At 36.9% G+C, this 14,616-nt stretch overlaps 1 protein-coding gene across 1 annotated transcript in view; it reads left to right on the top strand.

Annotated features, from left to right (window-relative positions):
- SPEF2 (sperm flagellar 2) overlaps positions 1-14,616 on the top strand; it is a 77,927-nt gene that overhangs the window by 10,315 nt on the left and 52,996 nt on the right. Inside the window, exons 4-8 of the mRNA XM_058424087.1 lie at positions 3,510-3,647; positions 4,734-4,765; positions 5,804-6,020; positions 11,932-12,120; positions 13,353-13,540. Of these exons, the coding sequence (XP_058280070.1) occupies positions 3,510-3,647; positions 4,734-4,765; positions 5,804-6,020; positions 11,932-12,120; positions 13,353-13,540 (764 nt within the window). The remainder of the gene's footprint in view (positions 1-3,509; positions 3,648-4,733; positions 4,766-5,803; positions 6,021-11,931; positions 12,121-13,352; positions 13,541-14,616) is intronic.

The following is a 14,616-nucleotide window of genomic DNA, read 5'->3' as shown; positions in this document are numbered from 1 at the left end:
TCCAAAACCCCTTTGAGGTTTATTGCCTCCCCACTGTGACAGACCTCACACCCTATTATGAGTTTGTCCCTCCCAATAACTCGTGTGGGGCAAACATCAAGGTGTTTGTTCCTTGTGCTGTCTTTTTCAGGGAACGGGTCAGGTGCTGGAATTGCCTGAGCTATTATCTGCCCCTTAGGCAGAAACAAAGGTGGACGGACACAGTGCAGCCAGAGAACTAGGTGTTTAGGGTTTGATGAGACAAGACCCGGAAGGATCTCGAGCTCTCTTGGTGTGTACTTGGTGTCCCCAAGGATGACATACTTACTGCCAGCATGTTGCCAGGAGCCTGGCACTTGCAGATCCAATGAACCTAAATGCCAGTCTGTGTCACTTAGGTGCAAGGATTTTGTCAGTTGCAACCTAAAAGGCTTTTGGAGACATTCTGTGGTTAGACAGGGTCTGCTCACGTCCTGATCTGAAAGGGTCATATCTGGTGACTTCTGCTGAAAGGTAGAACTGGTTATAGCAGGATTATTTAATTTAAGGAAGGGATTGCGAAAAGGATTGCGGGAAGGATGGACAAGGAGAGAGGCTCCTTGTGACTCGAGAGCACATGGCTTCGGCCATTTTGGGGAACAAAGGAGTCCCCTCCATCTTGTGACCCCCCTTCTGAACTAAGACTAGCTTGGGATTCGCTAAGATGGGGGTTTTGTGCACTCGAACTGCCTGCAAAAGCAAACAAAACCCGGGGTTTACAAACTGGGGAAGAAGGGAGTTTTGGGGAAAGTTTAGGGGTTTCTCAAGGAATATTTGATTTTGGGGAAGGGATTTTGGGGTCAGAATAGGGAGAAACTGAGGAAACTGGGGAAAGACCACAAGGAACCTGCTTTTTTTTCTTTTCACTTTGTTTTTGCATTGCAAATAAAATCTGCAAGCTCCAAAGAGCAAAATTTGCTTTTTCTTTATTATTAGGGGAATTTGATTGAGACAATTTTTTTACAACAACTTCCCAAAATTATGGGGAGCTTATTTGCTCAGCTGATACATCTGGAAATTGAGCAAATAACCACCGAAGGAAATTTTTTAATTGCTTCTTGGAAAAATTGGGTTTCCCATCATCTGAGGCACTTAAAATCTCATAATAGGCCCTTTTTTGAGACACAGATAGCACCCATTTTTGGCTCAGATTTTAAGTTTCTATTTCCCCTTTAACTGAGAAACCGAAAGGAAAAAAAACTCGCTGGAGAGAAAAAAAAGCCAAAAAGGGCAAACAGTTTCCTTTTCCACCCACCCCCAGGCTGCCAAAAGAAAGCACTTTGAAGGTTTTTTACTCTGAAAGCAGAAACCTTCTGCGAAAGGAGAAACTCTTTTCTCTGAGGTTCAATGCCCCTTAAAAGGATTTTCCCTTAAAAAACGGAAGGGGGTACTCACCGAAAATCCAGCTTTCCTTTCCTTTCTTTCCCAATCACTCCTTTTGCCTGAGACTGACCCTTTTTGTTGCAAAAAGAGCTTCCAGTCTCTGATCCCAGGATCAGCTTTCAACGAACATGTGGTCACTCTCTCTGGGAGCAGCTTTCTGGTCGAGGGCTTCTTTGCAGCACTCCGATGGGTTTTTTGAGTCCAAAGGAGAAAACTGCAGCCCTGCCCATGGAATCCTGTGCTTTGTAGACTCCACAGTGAACGCCAAGCCTGACGGGTCTGTCTCTCTGTGGGATTTCTCAGCCACGTGCTCCCCGAGTGGCTCTTCCAGCTTTTGGGGAACCTTTTATGGCTTCGAGCCATACGTAAGGCGCCAGTTGTGGTATTTCTTCACGAGACTGGACGACCACCGATGGCAAAAAGAAAGAGCCTGCTCTTTGTCTGGGAGGGAAAATATTGCTTTATTCTCCAGTCCTGCCCAGCTTGGCTGGAGATCTTCCCAACAGCTCACCAGTGCCAGGGAGACCTCTGCCCCGCCCATACGGGGGCTTTTTCCCCAGGGGGCAGGGCCCAGAGGCAGGGACAAACCACTACCCAATCAGGGATAAAGTGGGCGGGGAACAGAGTTGGGTTACAGCTGAGCAAGGACAAACCACCTGATTACAAATCCGATGAAACACAATATTAATACATTACAACAGGGATTGTTCAGCCTGGAAAAGAGAAGGCTTCAGAATTACCTAATTAGAGCCTTCCGGTACCTGCTATAACTGAAGGCAGCCTACAAGAAAGATGTGGAAAGGCTTTTTATGAGGGCATCAAGAACTGCCTTCATACTGGAAGAAAGTAGGCAGTAGTAGTAGTAGTAGTAGTAGTAGTATAGTAGACTATATATTAGGAAAAAATTCTTTACTGTGAGGGTGGTGAGGCACTGGTACAGGTTGCCCAGCAAAGTTGTGGATGACCCATCCCTGGAGGTGTTAAAGGCCATACTTAAAGAACTCAGAACCTCCAGAGCTCAGAACCTCCAAGAAGAGCAAAGAGCCCAAAACTGTGAAAAAGTGACTACTTATTTTTATAGACTTCTGAAGAAGTCTGTTCTGAAGGTTATGTGCTTAATGAGTTAGTTAAAGCCAGTGTGAAGACTTCCTGATTGTGTGGTACCTGTTCATTTAAAAATCACTTCATGTTAAGTTTAGAGTATTTGCACATTGTCAAGCATGGAAAATATTTATAGATTTGAACACAAAGTATACATATCACAACTTGTATGCATTTGAGATTTCCTTGTAAAAAGAGTTGGGTGTCATTCTTCTTTTGTGATGAAAAGGTAGAGTGTTGTACAAAAGCAAGAAAATGACAGAAGGGCATCTATAGTGAGTATGGCCCCAGAATGTCTTGTACTTCTGTGTAGCTATTCTGATGAAGTAAAAAAGGAGGAAGAAATTTCTTTAGACACAATAACACTCATCCAAAGCAGAGTTTATAGTTTATATAGAGGAAATGGCCATGTATCAGGCTGTGGAACCACACTGACAAAATTGCTGACTAGTTTGATATGTATTTTATGTGGTTAATGAAGGGAGGGAGTCTTACTATGGCTATTTAGCTGTTCTATTGCCACTACGTGAACAAGAAGGAAAAATAGTCCCTTCATGTATCTAGAAAAGAAATTACAAGCAATAAACAAAATACTCAAAACAACATTTTAAAAGAAAATTTTGTAATATCTCTTTTGAGGTATTATATATTAACTATCTTTGACTTCTTTTTATAAAAACTGTTTTTCTTCTTTATTCCACCTTTACCTGTCTGCATGTCTGATGCACTTTAAATTAGTGTAATGTACATGTTTGTTACTTCTTGATCATCTCTGCTGATGTTATCCAATGTGTTACTTAATGGTATTATCTGCCAGGAAACTGGTATTCTTATTTTCTGTGCTATATTCAGAACTGAAACAGGTACCATACTAGAACTAGAATTCAATAAAAGCCCTTAAAATCCTATAAAACACCACTTGTCTGCTCAAGTCTGGAGCCTGATAATCTCTTCTAGTTTCTTCCTGGAAGATATTTTTTGGCTTAATTATATTTGCTTCATATCAGCATTACACAGGAAGGAGACAAAAAGAAATAATGGCCAGGATTCAAACAACTGTTATGCAGATTCAGAAACAGCCATCAAGACCCACCATAAAATCTTTTGAAGCCAAAAGATTCTTAAAGAAGAAAAGGGAGGCAGAGGTAATTATCATCCGTATTGTTTTAATGCTAATTACATCAACTCAAACCCCATGATTTCTGTCAATGTCTATGGTTACAAATACTGTACTTGCACCATCCAAAAGCTGCTGACTGTCAAAATTATATCAAGTACTGAAAATTGGGCTGAATATTTGCATGGTTATGATTCTGCAGGTTTTTAAAAATAAGAATTGTTTTGATGTGAGAGCAATTTCATATTGAATCAATAGATAGGTAGTAATTTGCTGAGAGTAGCTACAAGTCTACTGGAAAGAATACATTAAATAGAAACATTAATATTCCTTTTTTATTTGTGTATGATAACATTTTGCAACATAATGTTTGAACTGTTCTATAACACACCATGAAACTGTCTGCTTATTAAATGCTAGTAACAGCTGAAATTGACAATAACTTTAAATCAAGAGATGCAGCAATTAAAAAAACAAAACAAAACAAAACAAAAGCAAAAAAAAAAAAAAACAAAAAAAACCCAACAACAACAAAAAAACCACACAACAACAACTTGCATTATCTAGTACCAAAAACTTCTTCCACTTTAATTCAAGTTCATGGATTGTATTGTCATTGGGATACAACTGTTACCACTTTTTATAACTGGGCAACAGTAACAGATGTATTTAAATGTAGAATTTAGTAACCTATAGTAAGACAATTGAATAACTATCAGAGATATAGTCAAGCTACTAAATATAAAGCAGATCAGCAGATCATATTCCAGAGTATCTTGTTTTAATTTGCCATATGGTGAGAATTATATACTCTGCTAGATCCCTATGAAAAATCAGAATTATCGTGCAGAAAGAACAGCTGCAAAATTCTAGGATTTTCTGGCTGGTGGAAGTAGGTGTAGCTAGGGAAAGGGGAAGAAGCCAAGGAAGTGAAAGGTGTAAGATGGAAATCATCTTGCATTTATTCTTGGTTAGCTGATGCCTATATTTTGAGCATTTCTGTTGTACTACCATGACATAAAAGTAATGCCCTAATACTTGCTCTACTATTGCACCTTCTTTATGTTGCTTTGTGAAGAGAAAGGAAACATAAAGTTCTGTGTTACTTCTTCAGAACATATACAAGGAGATAGAAAAATTTGAGAAGTCTATGACGGGAAATGCCTCTGCAGTACACAGCCATGTGACTGACAGGTAACATTTAGATGTTAAATTGTTAAGAACAGGCAGGATCCTTCCTCAGATGTCTGCTATGTAGGCAGCTACTTGAAGTAAGAATAGTATCCCATTTAGTTTAAACTGTGATCATCCTCTGAATGAATGTCACACTAGCACTGATTTCAGGTCCAACACAGTTGCAGTGTGTTTGAGTTATCTTTAGTCATAGTAGGCCTGGCTCAAGCTTCCTTCACTACTTTTTGCCACATGTGCAGCAAGAAAAGACTCAAAATGCATTTTTTCTATGTTCATTTTAGTCATTGGGTCGGTAAGGTCTGTTAGCCTTGCACCAAGATAGGAGTGGTTGTGAATGTGCATGCACAATAACACATTTCAAAGGGAAAATAAGTAACTTTTATCCTGAAACTTATCTGTATGTTGATTTATTTGTGAATAACTGCAAGTAATTTTCATTATACCACCCTTAGTGGTATGCATACTCTACTGAGAAGATGTGACATTCATGTATACTGCTGTGGATATTTCTATGTGTAAATCTGTGATTAGTAGCTGCGAAACTACTCAGAGTATGTGACAATATTGGAGAATAACCCATCTATCTTTGACATTCTATGAGTCATCCTAATTTTCTGTTTCTGTGGGATTTGGCTTTGTATGGACAAGGAAACTAATGATTACATGGCTCAAGTCAGTGCTCGAACCTTCCTCCATACCTATTGGCCATTCTGGGGCACAATAGCGCCAAGAGTACTACAAAGCCCACAGAGTGATGTACTACATTTGTTAGACTTGCATGTAACTATATAGGCATATATAGTTGCATATTGTCAAGCATGGAAAATATTTATAGATTTGAAGACAAAGTGTACATATCACAACTTATATGCATTTGAAGTGTCCTTGTAAAAAGAGTCCTGTGTCATTCTTCTTTTGTGAAGAAAAGATAGAGCGTTGTATGAAAACACCATTAGGAATGGTAATTCCTATCTTTCTTTTTTCAATCAGCGATATGCAAGGATCATTGCAAATGCAGAAGTTTCAAGAAACAAGTCTAGAAACTATACCAGAGATGAAAACAGAGCTGTTAAATATTTATTCAGATGATGAATATATAAGGAAAATTCAAAGACGTGTAGAGGAAGATAAATTTGCTAGAGAACAACGAGCAAAGAGACGACGAAAAATGCTAGTGGATCAGTTAGCAGCACACGAGGCTCAAGAGGTGGGAAATTTTATGCTGAAGTACATAGTCTGTGCATTTAATTAGTAATTTAAAATATGCTTACAAATATGAAACAAGTACTTCTGGAAGGCTGAATAAAATTTGAAGGAAATAAAGGGACTTACATGTTAATATCTGAATATCTTTTAAGTCAGTCCTTGAAAAATATGGAAGGTTGGCTGTTCTTCATCACCACACTTATGTCATACAGCATACTTATAAACTTAAAAGGATAAAATTAAGGCAGCAGAACAAAGATCATTAAAAATGCATTACAGACTTGCCTTCTATTCTCTGCCTCCCTCTCCCAAAGTTGAACATCCTATGGGATCAAAATGTATACTGGTTATAAAGAAGATTCTTATTTAAAAAACAACAAAGCATAGCATTCCTTGTTTGAAAACCTTTATCTACAAATGTGCCATATGAAGGTTTTGATCTGGACCGATGAATTCTGAAATGGTTGTGCTGGATGATACAAAGAATTAAAATTTTATTTGCAGGTTAGAGATTTGGTGTTTGACGTGTTATGAAATAGAAGATGTCTCTGAAGAATGTTTTTGTTGTGTCTAAAAACCAGTGTTGCAGATTATTACCTTTGAATCCTGTTCCATAAAGCACAAGGCTTTTAAGGTTCTTCCTTTAAAAAGCGGCTTTTAGATTACTAATTTCATGGATAGTCTCTTTTATAATGATTCTATCAAAACACAGCCTTGTAACTTACTGTTTGTTTGTTTGTGGGGTTTTTTTTTTTTTTTGTTTGTGGTTTTTTTTTTTGATTTCTGGTTATTTTTCATTTTAATATTTCCCTGTGAGTCCTTAGTTTAGATCATATGGTTTGAACATATATAGCTGAGCCTATCTCTACTGCTAATATTAATAATACTAGTAATACTAGTAATAATAATATTTCATAAAAATAGCATTTCAGATGTATAACATCTGAAAACATGAGCTGTTGCACATGTATATATTTTTACATCTTGGCATGTAATGTCTGGAGATTTTTTTGTAATGTTAAGCAATGGTTTAGTCTGTTAGGGTAAACATCTAGAAGTTAGATGCTTCTCAATAGGTCTGAGACCTATATTCTTGAAAAACACCTGTAGTGGCTTTGACCAAGAGTCCATCTCTCCATATATCTTGACCCTGAGTTCTTATTCAAAGAGATTTATATCATGTTCTTGTTGATATGCATAGGCCACGTAGAAGCTTTGTGACCTGCTTGCCTGAAATCACTGCGGTACCAAAACTTGCTCTTTAAATGCTCTCAGATCTTGCAGCCCCAACACTGTGTACTGTTGATTCCAAAAGCCAAAGCTACCAGTCTCCAGAGCACTTGGTGGATACAGCAGCTCAGATTGGCTCCAGAGAGGCTCCAAATCAAGTGAAAACTAGCAATAATGTTCCTAGATTCCTAGGAAGAAAAATCAGCTTTGCTATATGAACAATTGAAGTCATAGACTGCGGGGACTAGAAGGAAAGACAAATAAGCATTTGACTGAAACAGTAATCTGACCATATCAGAGAATTTGGTTCTAAATTAGCAGAGGAAAAACTGTTTTGTTAGAATTTTGTGAGATTTCAGACATTAGATGTTACTTGACTTATGAGAAGTGGGAAGCAAACTGAGGTATTTTCTTTAAAAAGTGAATGAATATAGAAAATAGTTCAAGATTGCTTTTTCCCTCTAATATTGAACCAGAAAGGTTTTGCTGACTGAAACTGAAGTGTTTATATGCATTCAAGTCTAAGTTTTACCTGCACTGCATAAATCTTGAACACAGCATGGGATCATTCAGAGTGAAAGGAATTTCATCCCTTCAGAGTGCTACAACATGTTTCATAACCATATTTATAAAAGTTTATTAAAAGAATCTTGTTCAAATCCTTTTTTTTTTTTTTTTTTTTTTTTTTTTTTTTTTTTTTTTTTTTTTGGCACACTTCAAACTGGAGCCTGGGAGAGAAGATACTTTACAAATACATGACAGTACTCTAGGTGGAGCACAGAATGATGCCTGTCAGATTTTCATAGACAGGTGGTGAAAGTATTTGACAGTTGTATGGCTTCATCCCAACTGAAACTTTATCTCCACTATTTCAACAAATTATTGGTGATTTGTACTAGTTATTTTTAATGCTCTGTTCAGATTTTATGTCTCTGAGTTAAAAAGTTGATAGACATAATTTACTATCAACAGTAAATTGAGAACATGAAAATGGGAGAAGAAACAAATTGTTACTAGCTTATTACTTGTCAATCAAATAGATTTATGTATGCTAAGCTCTAAGTTTTGCTCATAAATTTATGACCACACGACAGCACAGAATTGTCTCACTTGAATGTAAATCAAACAAGAAAAGAGAAAAATAGAAGAACATGGTGTAGTATCTGTGTATGAACAACACAAAACATAAACACGTTAATGTTTGGCCACTGGATGCCACTGTTGTCTTAAGTAGGTAAACTTGAAAAAGTGCCTATTATGCCTTCTTAATAGTAATTTTTCAAAGTATTACTAACTTGTCCCATTTGTGATATTTATGATTTCTTCAAGCACTTCACATTTCTCTATTAAGGTCTTTATGCAAACTCTTAGATTAAAAACTTTTCCTACGATTTTTATTTTGTGTCCTTTTATGTTCAAAAGTTTCAAAACTTGCCAGCCTTTGGCTTGAGTACTTTGTGCATTCCTTTTTGTATGAAGGATAGCTACTAATGCTGCACTCCCCCATCCAATGAGGATCCTTTTTGAAACTATGAGTTTGGAGTTTGGTTTTCTGAATCCTTATTTATGTGTTGTGTAGTTTTGAGTTAATCGCCTTTTCTGGGGTTTTTTTTGTTCCTCAAGAATTTCCTGCTGGCTCTTTTTAGGCCTAGTGAGCATGCCAGAGTATGTGATCACTTAGAATATAGAAGTTCTCTACTCTTAAAAAGAGAAGATCTGTTTTGGCTACTGTGAAGTGTTCTAAAGGACCATGTTCCAATTTCCTTTATGAAGAGGAAATTCACCCAGAGAAGGTGTCTTAATTTCTCACTGGACCAACTCTTTGAGCCATTCAATTGATAGTTTGGGTGTGACAAATGACCACTCTGTTAGGGTGGCTCTTCAGTTCCCTACAAAAAAGGATTTTAACATGAGTTTTCCACTGATGAAGGTTTATTACAGCTGTAATAATTTGTGTTTGAGGGTAAGCAGCAACTAATGAAAAAAAATTAAGGATATTTACTTGCAATATGAAGTAAACTATATAACCTCTGCTCTTCTTTGAAATCTTAATTTAAATCCTAAGTACCATTAAACAGTGGATACAACTGAGGCATCAAAGGGCACTGTACCTCCTCTTATTGCTTTGAGTTTAGGAAGGTAAGAGAAAATGGACAGATTAATTCTTCAGGAGGCAGTACTACTGGAAAATTTTATCACCTGAGCTGTATCAAATGACACATAGAGCAAAGTTATTATGACTGCATTGTTTTCCTTTTCATTTGTATGTATGATGGTTAACTCCCTCCATAGATAAACAACTTACAAATAGTACACTACAGATAAAGAACAAAACAAGACACATTTAAAATTAGATCCTCATTTAGTAAAAAGCTTTTTAGAGAGATAATATAGGATCCAGGTGAAGGACTTTACGATTAAGGCCTGAGAGGAATAAACATTTGTCACTAGGACTGTCATGCAGTGTCATAAGAGTCAGTACTAGGAAAGCTGGGGGCAAAGCCCACATTTTGGCTAAAATAAGGAAAATATTAAGATATTTTATATTAGTTTTATATTTCAATTCACCAGGATTTTAATCGTAATGTACTTTATTCCAAGCAGTTGTGAAGGGAAAGGAACTTTAGAAATACGGAAAAAAGATTTGTTTGTTTCTTTGTTGTTTGGCCTCTCCCCAACACAAACATTAAACATCTAAATTATTTAGAAAGTCCTTGCTCTTATTATTGAAATTGCAACAGTCATGCTTTGCATTAGAAATCTGTTACAGGTATCCTAGCTGCATTGTGTAGGACAGATCTAGACCTCTTCATAGAATTTTTTCGTAAATAATATGTGCAATTAAGTTGGATTTTTCATTTATAGGTAAAGTTACATCAAGTGTTTTGCCCTCTCTATCACAGACAGCTGATGAAAAAATAAACCAGAATGAAAGAAAATAGAAGGGATACTCTTGGGTTTTAGTTCCACGATTCAGGTGGGTTTAGAGTCTTTTTGCCTTCTGCAAAGCTCTGAGCCAGACGCAAGAAAGAGACGGAGTCTTCAGGTTCTGATTTTTCAAGGTTGCATGCTTTGTTTATTGTTTCTTATCTTACAATTTTCTCAGTGCCCAACAAAGGTCTGTGCAGCTGCTCGGGCATCTGGTGACTCCTTGACTCCTCCCGGACCGGGCTGTCGCTATCTTTTATACTAATTGCTACGTGTTCTTTATTTATCATTATTTGCCAATACCTATCACTTATACTAAAAAGGTCATCCTTACTTTAAACCAATCTCTTGAAACTACTTTGTGCCACCGTCACTGCAGAAAATGGAGTGAGGGAAGAAGAAAGAAGAAGCAGGAGACAATGCCCCAAATCCTCCATCTTGCCCCCATTCACTTCCATACTAAAAACTCAAACCTACTGTTTTCTCACCCTGTGATAAGCTAAACTACTATCTTTCACACTCTTGTGGCCTGCAATCCCTCCCGCAGTGCAGGAAGCCTTTCCCATGGACTGAGATCAAAGCAAATGTCTCTCTGGGCTCTGGGCCAGGGTCCCAGAGCACCCCGTCCAGGTCTCTGACCCTCCAGGGCAGCCAAAGGAATGCCCTGGACTCCAACAGGATACTTTACTTTGGTGTGTTTTGTTGGTTTTTTTAGTTGTTGTTTTGGTTTGGCTGCCTTTTTCTTTTTTTTTTTTTAATTAATATTAACTGACTTTACTTGTGCCTTTGTTTTTAGGAAATGAATTTTAGATCCCCAAATCAGATCCCAGTTTAAGTCCTTAAGTTTGAATACATTTCATGGCAGTTTTGATGCATCAGAAGCAAATATTCAGCAAATCAGAAATTTCTTCTAGAATTCTGCTTTAGCACTGGCATTTGGCAATGGCACTTATAAGGCAAGCTGATGTTTTTGTTCAGGACTCAAAAGGAGTTTTGGACTTTGTAGTGAGGCAAAACATTTTTAGATACCAAGAACAGTCTGGAGAAGTACAGCAGTGAGAACATACTATTATGTTTCAAGAATACTTTGAAAAATAACAATGTGCAGCCTTCAAAGTGTCTATGCACACAGACCATGTCTCAAGCAATGGTTCAGAATGATTTTCCTTTAGTATTGCATAGTGTAATATATTCATGTCCCAATGAGGATATGGGAACTATTATCAATAAGTCTTGTATTTTGCTCTGTTCTGAATTCTTTCTCATAGTCCCAGTTGGCTGAATAGGGAAGAATGGAGAAGATAATTACCCAATTCCCCCAAAAGAAGAAAAAATTTCAAATATATAGAATATAGATTGCTCAAGAATGCTGTAGATTATGGCTGAGAATGGGACTGGTGAATAACAGGGTTAAATTAATGATTTGAGGAAAGGCTATATCTTCAGATAAGAAGATGTTATTCAAAATATGCCACAGTTTCTTTGCACATGGGAAATAACCACATTAAAATGGAGTTAGTTGGACCATATGAATTTTTGCTGGGTACTTCAGTTAAGACATATTTTGAATTCTTACATAGTTTCTGAAAATTGTACTAATGAGCAGATATGAACATTGTTCTGAAATTATGTCCCATATAAGTAGGTGAATGCTGTCATATGACAGCATTCCTATTTTGCATATTATGTAATTCAACTGATGAGTATTCTAGGAAATAGTTTATCAACTGTACTATTAATTTTTTATCTTGTAGAAGGCTTACCGGGAGGAGCAGCTCATTTACAGACTAATGAAACAATCTCAGGAGGAGCGGAGGATTGCTGCTCAACTTATGCATGTTCGGCATGAGAAAGAAGTGCTAAGGCAAAACAGAATTTTCAGGGAAAAGCAGTATGAAGAAAGACGTCAGCAGGAGATCCAGGAAGCTCTTGACAGAGAAGCGGTAAAAGATTGATCTCTGAATTGCTGCAGGAGTGCTAGACTACCTTCATGTTACAAAATGGAAATCTGTGTTGTCAACTGTTAGACTTCAGGACTTTTCTAGCGACATGATGATTTAGTGATAAATATATTCTTTTATCTTTGTTCAAAGTCACAGCTCTAAGTAATAAGGATGTAACTGTAACTGTGGGATTAAATGCACTTTGTCCTGTGTTAAAAGTTTAGGGGAATTTTGCAGCTAGAAAGAACAGCTAATCTACCTAATCTAGTGGAAGGTGTGCCTTCCCATGGTAGTGGGTTTGAACTGGGTGGCCTTTAAAGGTTCCTTCCAACCCAAACAATTCCATTGTTCCATGATTCTGTAATAAGGGATACAGCTGAGCAACTAAAGTCTGATTTTGATCTTTTCTTCCATACTGATTTTAATTTTGTTGGAAAACATCTCTATGTGCTGAGTTTGAAAGGCATTGTCTCATAGAGGCAACAGGACAAAAACCTAAGGTCCTGTTTTAGGAATCATGTTCTTAATTTTATTTAAATATGATCTGTTAGAGTCTGGTTTTGCCAAATGCTAGAGAAGTCTCACTCATGAGTGCTAATTTCTGCTTTGAAGCTTTAAGTTGATTAAAGGGACGTAAAATTCTGTGGAAAGCTGCCAAGTGTAATGCTCATAGTAGGCCATAATGTAATAATAGAAATTTTATTTTTCTTCTGTCAAAAATGATGAGCAACTCCAAATTTTCCAACACAGCTGGAGTCCTGTGTAATCAGCAGCTATAACTATTGATTACATCACCTCTTTAAGTATGCTTTCAGCCAGGTGATGCAGCACATCACCACAGGAACTGTTGATAATTTTCTACCATGACCAGAAATCTTTCAAAGATTGAACAACATTCAATAGTATGAAATTATTTGAAGATCAGAATCTAGTAAGATAAATTACATGTTCTAAATGGGTTGTTACACTGAAAGCTGCAATTTCAGCGCCTTCAAGGACTGAATATTTTAGAAAGTAAACAAATGGGAATTTATAGAGTGAATAAAAATGTTTAGATTTGTTTATGCATTAGTCTGCCTGCTGGCTATGCAACACTGGTGAGAATCAAGCTGGTTTTGTTTTCTTAAGTTAAAACACCAAGTTAATTTTAATTTTCAGGGCTGTGTACCTCTGCACTTTCATTTTCATTGCAGTATTGATGTCAGATGTTTTCTCCTTAAAAACAATTCTAGGCTCTTGCAAAACAAGAAATTATTGATAATGAAGAACAAATAACCAGAGAAAGAGAACACCATAAGACAATTGCTGCTGAAAGAGCTAAGGCACACTATAAAAAGCATTATTCTCTATGTCGGGAAATGATAAGCCAAATCATTGATTTGTCAACAAAAGTAGGAGAATATCGGCAACTGACGAACAAGTAAGTGTGTAGCTACTAGGCAAAAATAACTTTTAAGTAGCTGTTAGGCTGCATTATTCAGACTGGTTTAAGTGTTATAGCAAATTATGTAATTTCTCAGATATTTTACATGGCAGCTGCAATTAGTTTGTGTGTGAGAATGGTGGTGAACTAATGCTACAGCCTTAGCATAATTTCTTGGAAACTCAACTAACTTGAATTCTTAGGAGACTGAAATCCACTAGTGGCACATTTTGTGGAACTGCTGATTTCCTTTCTTATTAAAAAATTCCTTAGTTAAAAGTTAAGAACAGAATGTTGTTCATCTCATCCTAGTTTGCTTCACTAGATGAATGCTTCCTCATAGTAACACAAACAGGATTAATTTCTCAAGGTATATAAACTGCCTGGACTGTTCAAAGCACAGCAACTGAGCCCGAATTCTTCTGAGTCCTCCAAGATCAGAGTGATTCTCTCCTCTGACATGGCCCTAATTGAACAGGGTTTCTGAGAGAGTGCTACGAAGGCAGTAATCTCCAAGTGCCTGTACCACAGAAGTGTTTCAAAAAACACAGAGTGGGGCTTAATTGCAGTGGTTCTTTCATTACTACTTAGTGATTTGACTGTGGGCTTAAGCTTACAGAATTAGAAAGTAAGCCAAAATCTTACTGCTTTTTAGTGTATTTGTATGTTAAAATAATAAAAGTGGAACCATATGAGATGCACATTATTATATTTCATGGAAATTATATAAATTTAGGATTATTTAGTAGGTGATAGAATAGTCAGCATAGGCACACAATTTAGTGAAATTACTAACTAAAGTAAAAGTTTAATTCATATAATTCTGAATTAATTTTTACTTAGAGGAAAAAGTATTCTATAGATTTTTGGCAAGAGGAGGTTTTACACCACAAAAGGGAAGAATATTTTGGGGCAGGGAAAAGTAGTGATAGCAAAACAGTTACTACACAACTCTGCTAGCCAAATATTGTGTGATGACACATTTGTGAAAACACTGAAGCCTACAAGTGCCTACAGCTGTCATAAAGGCAAACAAACACTTATAAAACGCTCTAATAATTACAGGATGCATC

Source organism: Hirundo rustica, chromosome Z (genome assembly GCF_015227805.2).
Source record: "Hirundo rustica isolate bHirRus1 chromosome Z, bHirRus1.pri.v3, whole genome shotgun sequence".
Classification (NCBI taxonomy): domain Eukaryota; kingdom Metazoa; phylum Chordata; class Aves; order Passeriformes; family Hirundinidae; genus Hirundo; species Hirundo rustica.
Note: the sequence above shows the minus strand (reverse complement) of the source record. Positions and strands in the feature narration are given on the sequence as shown.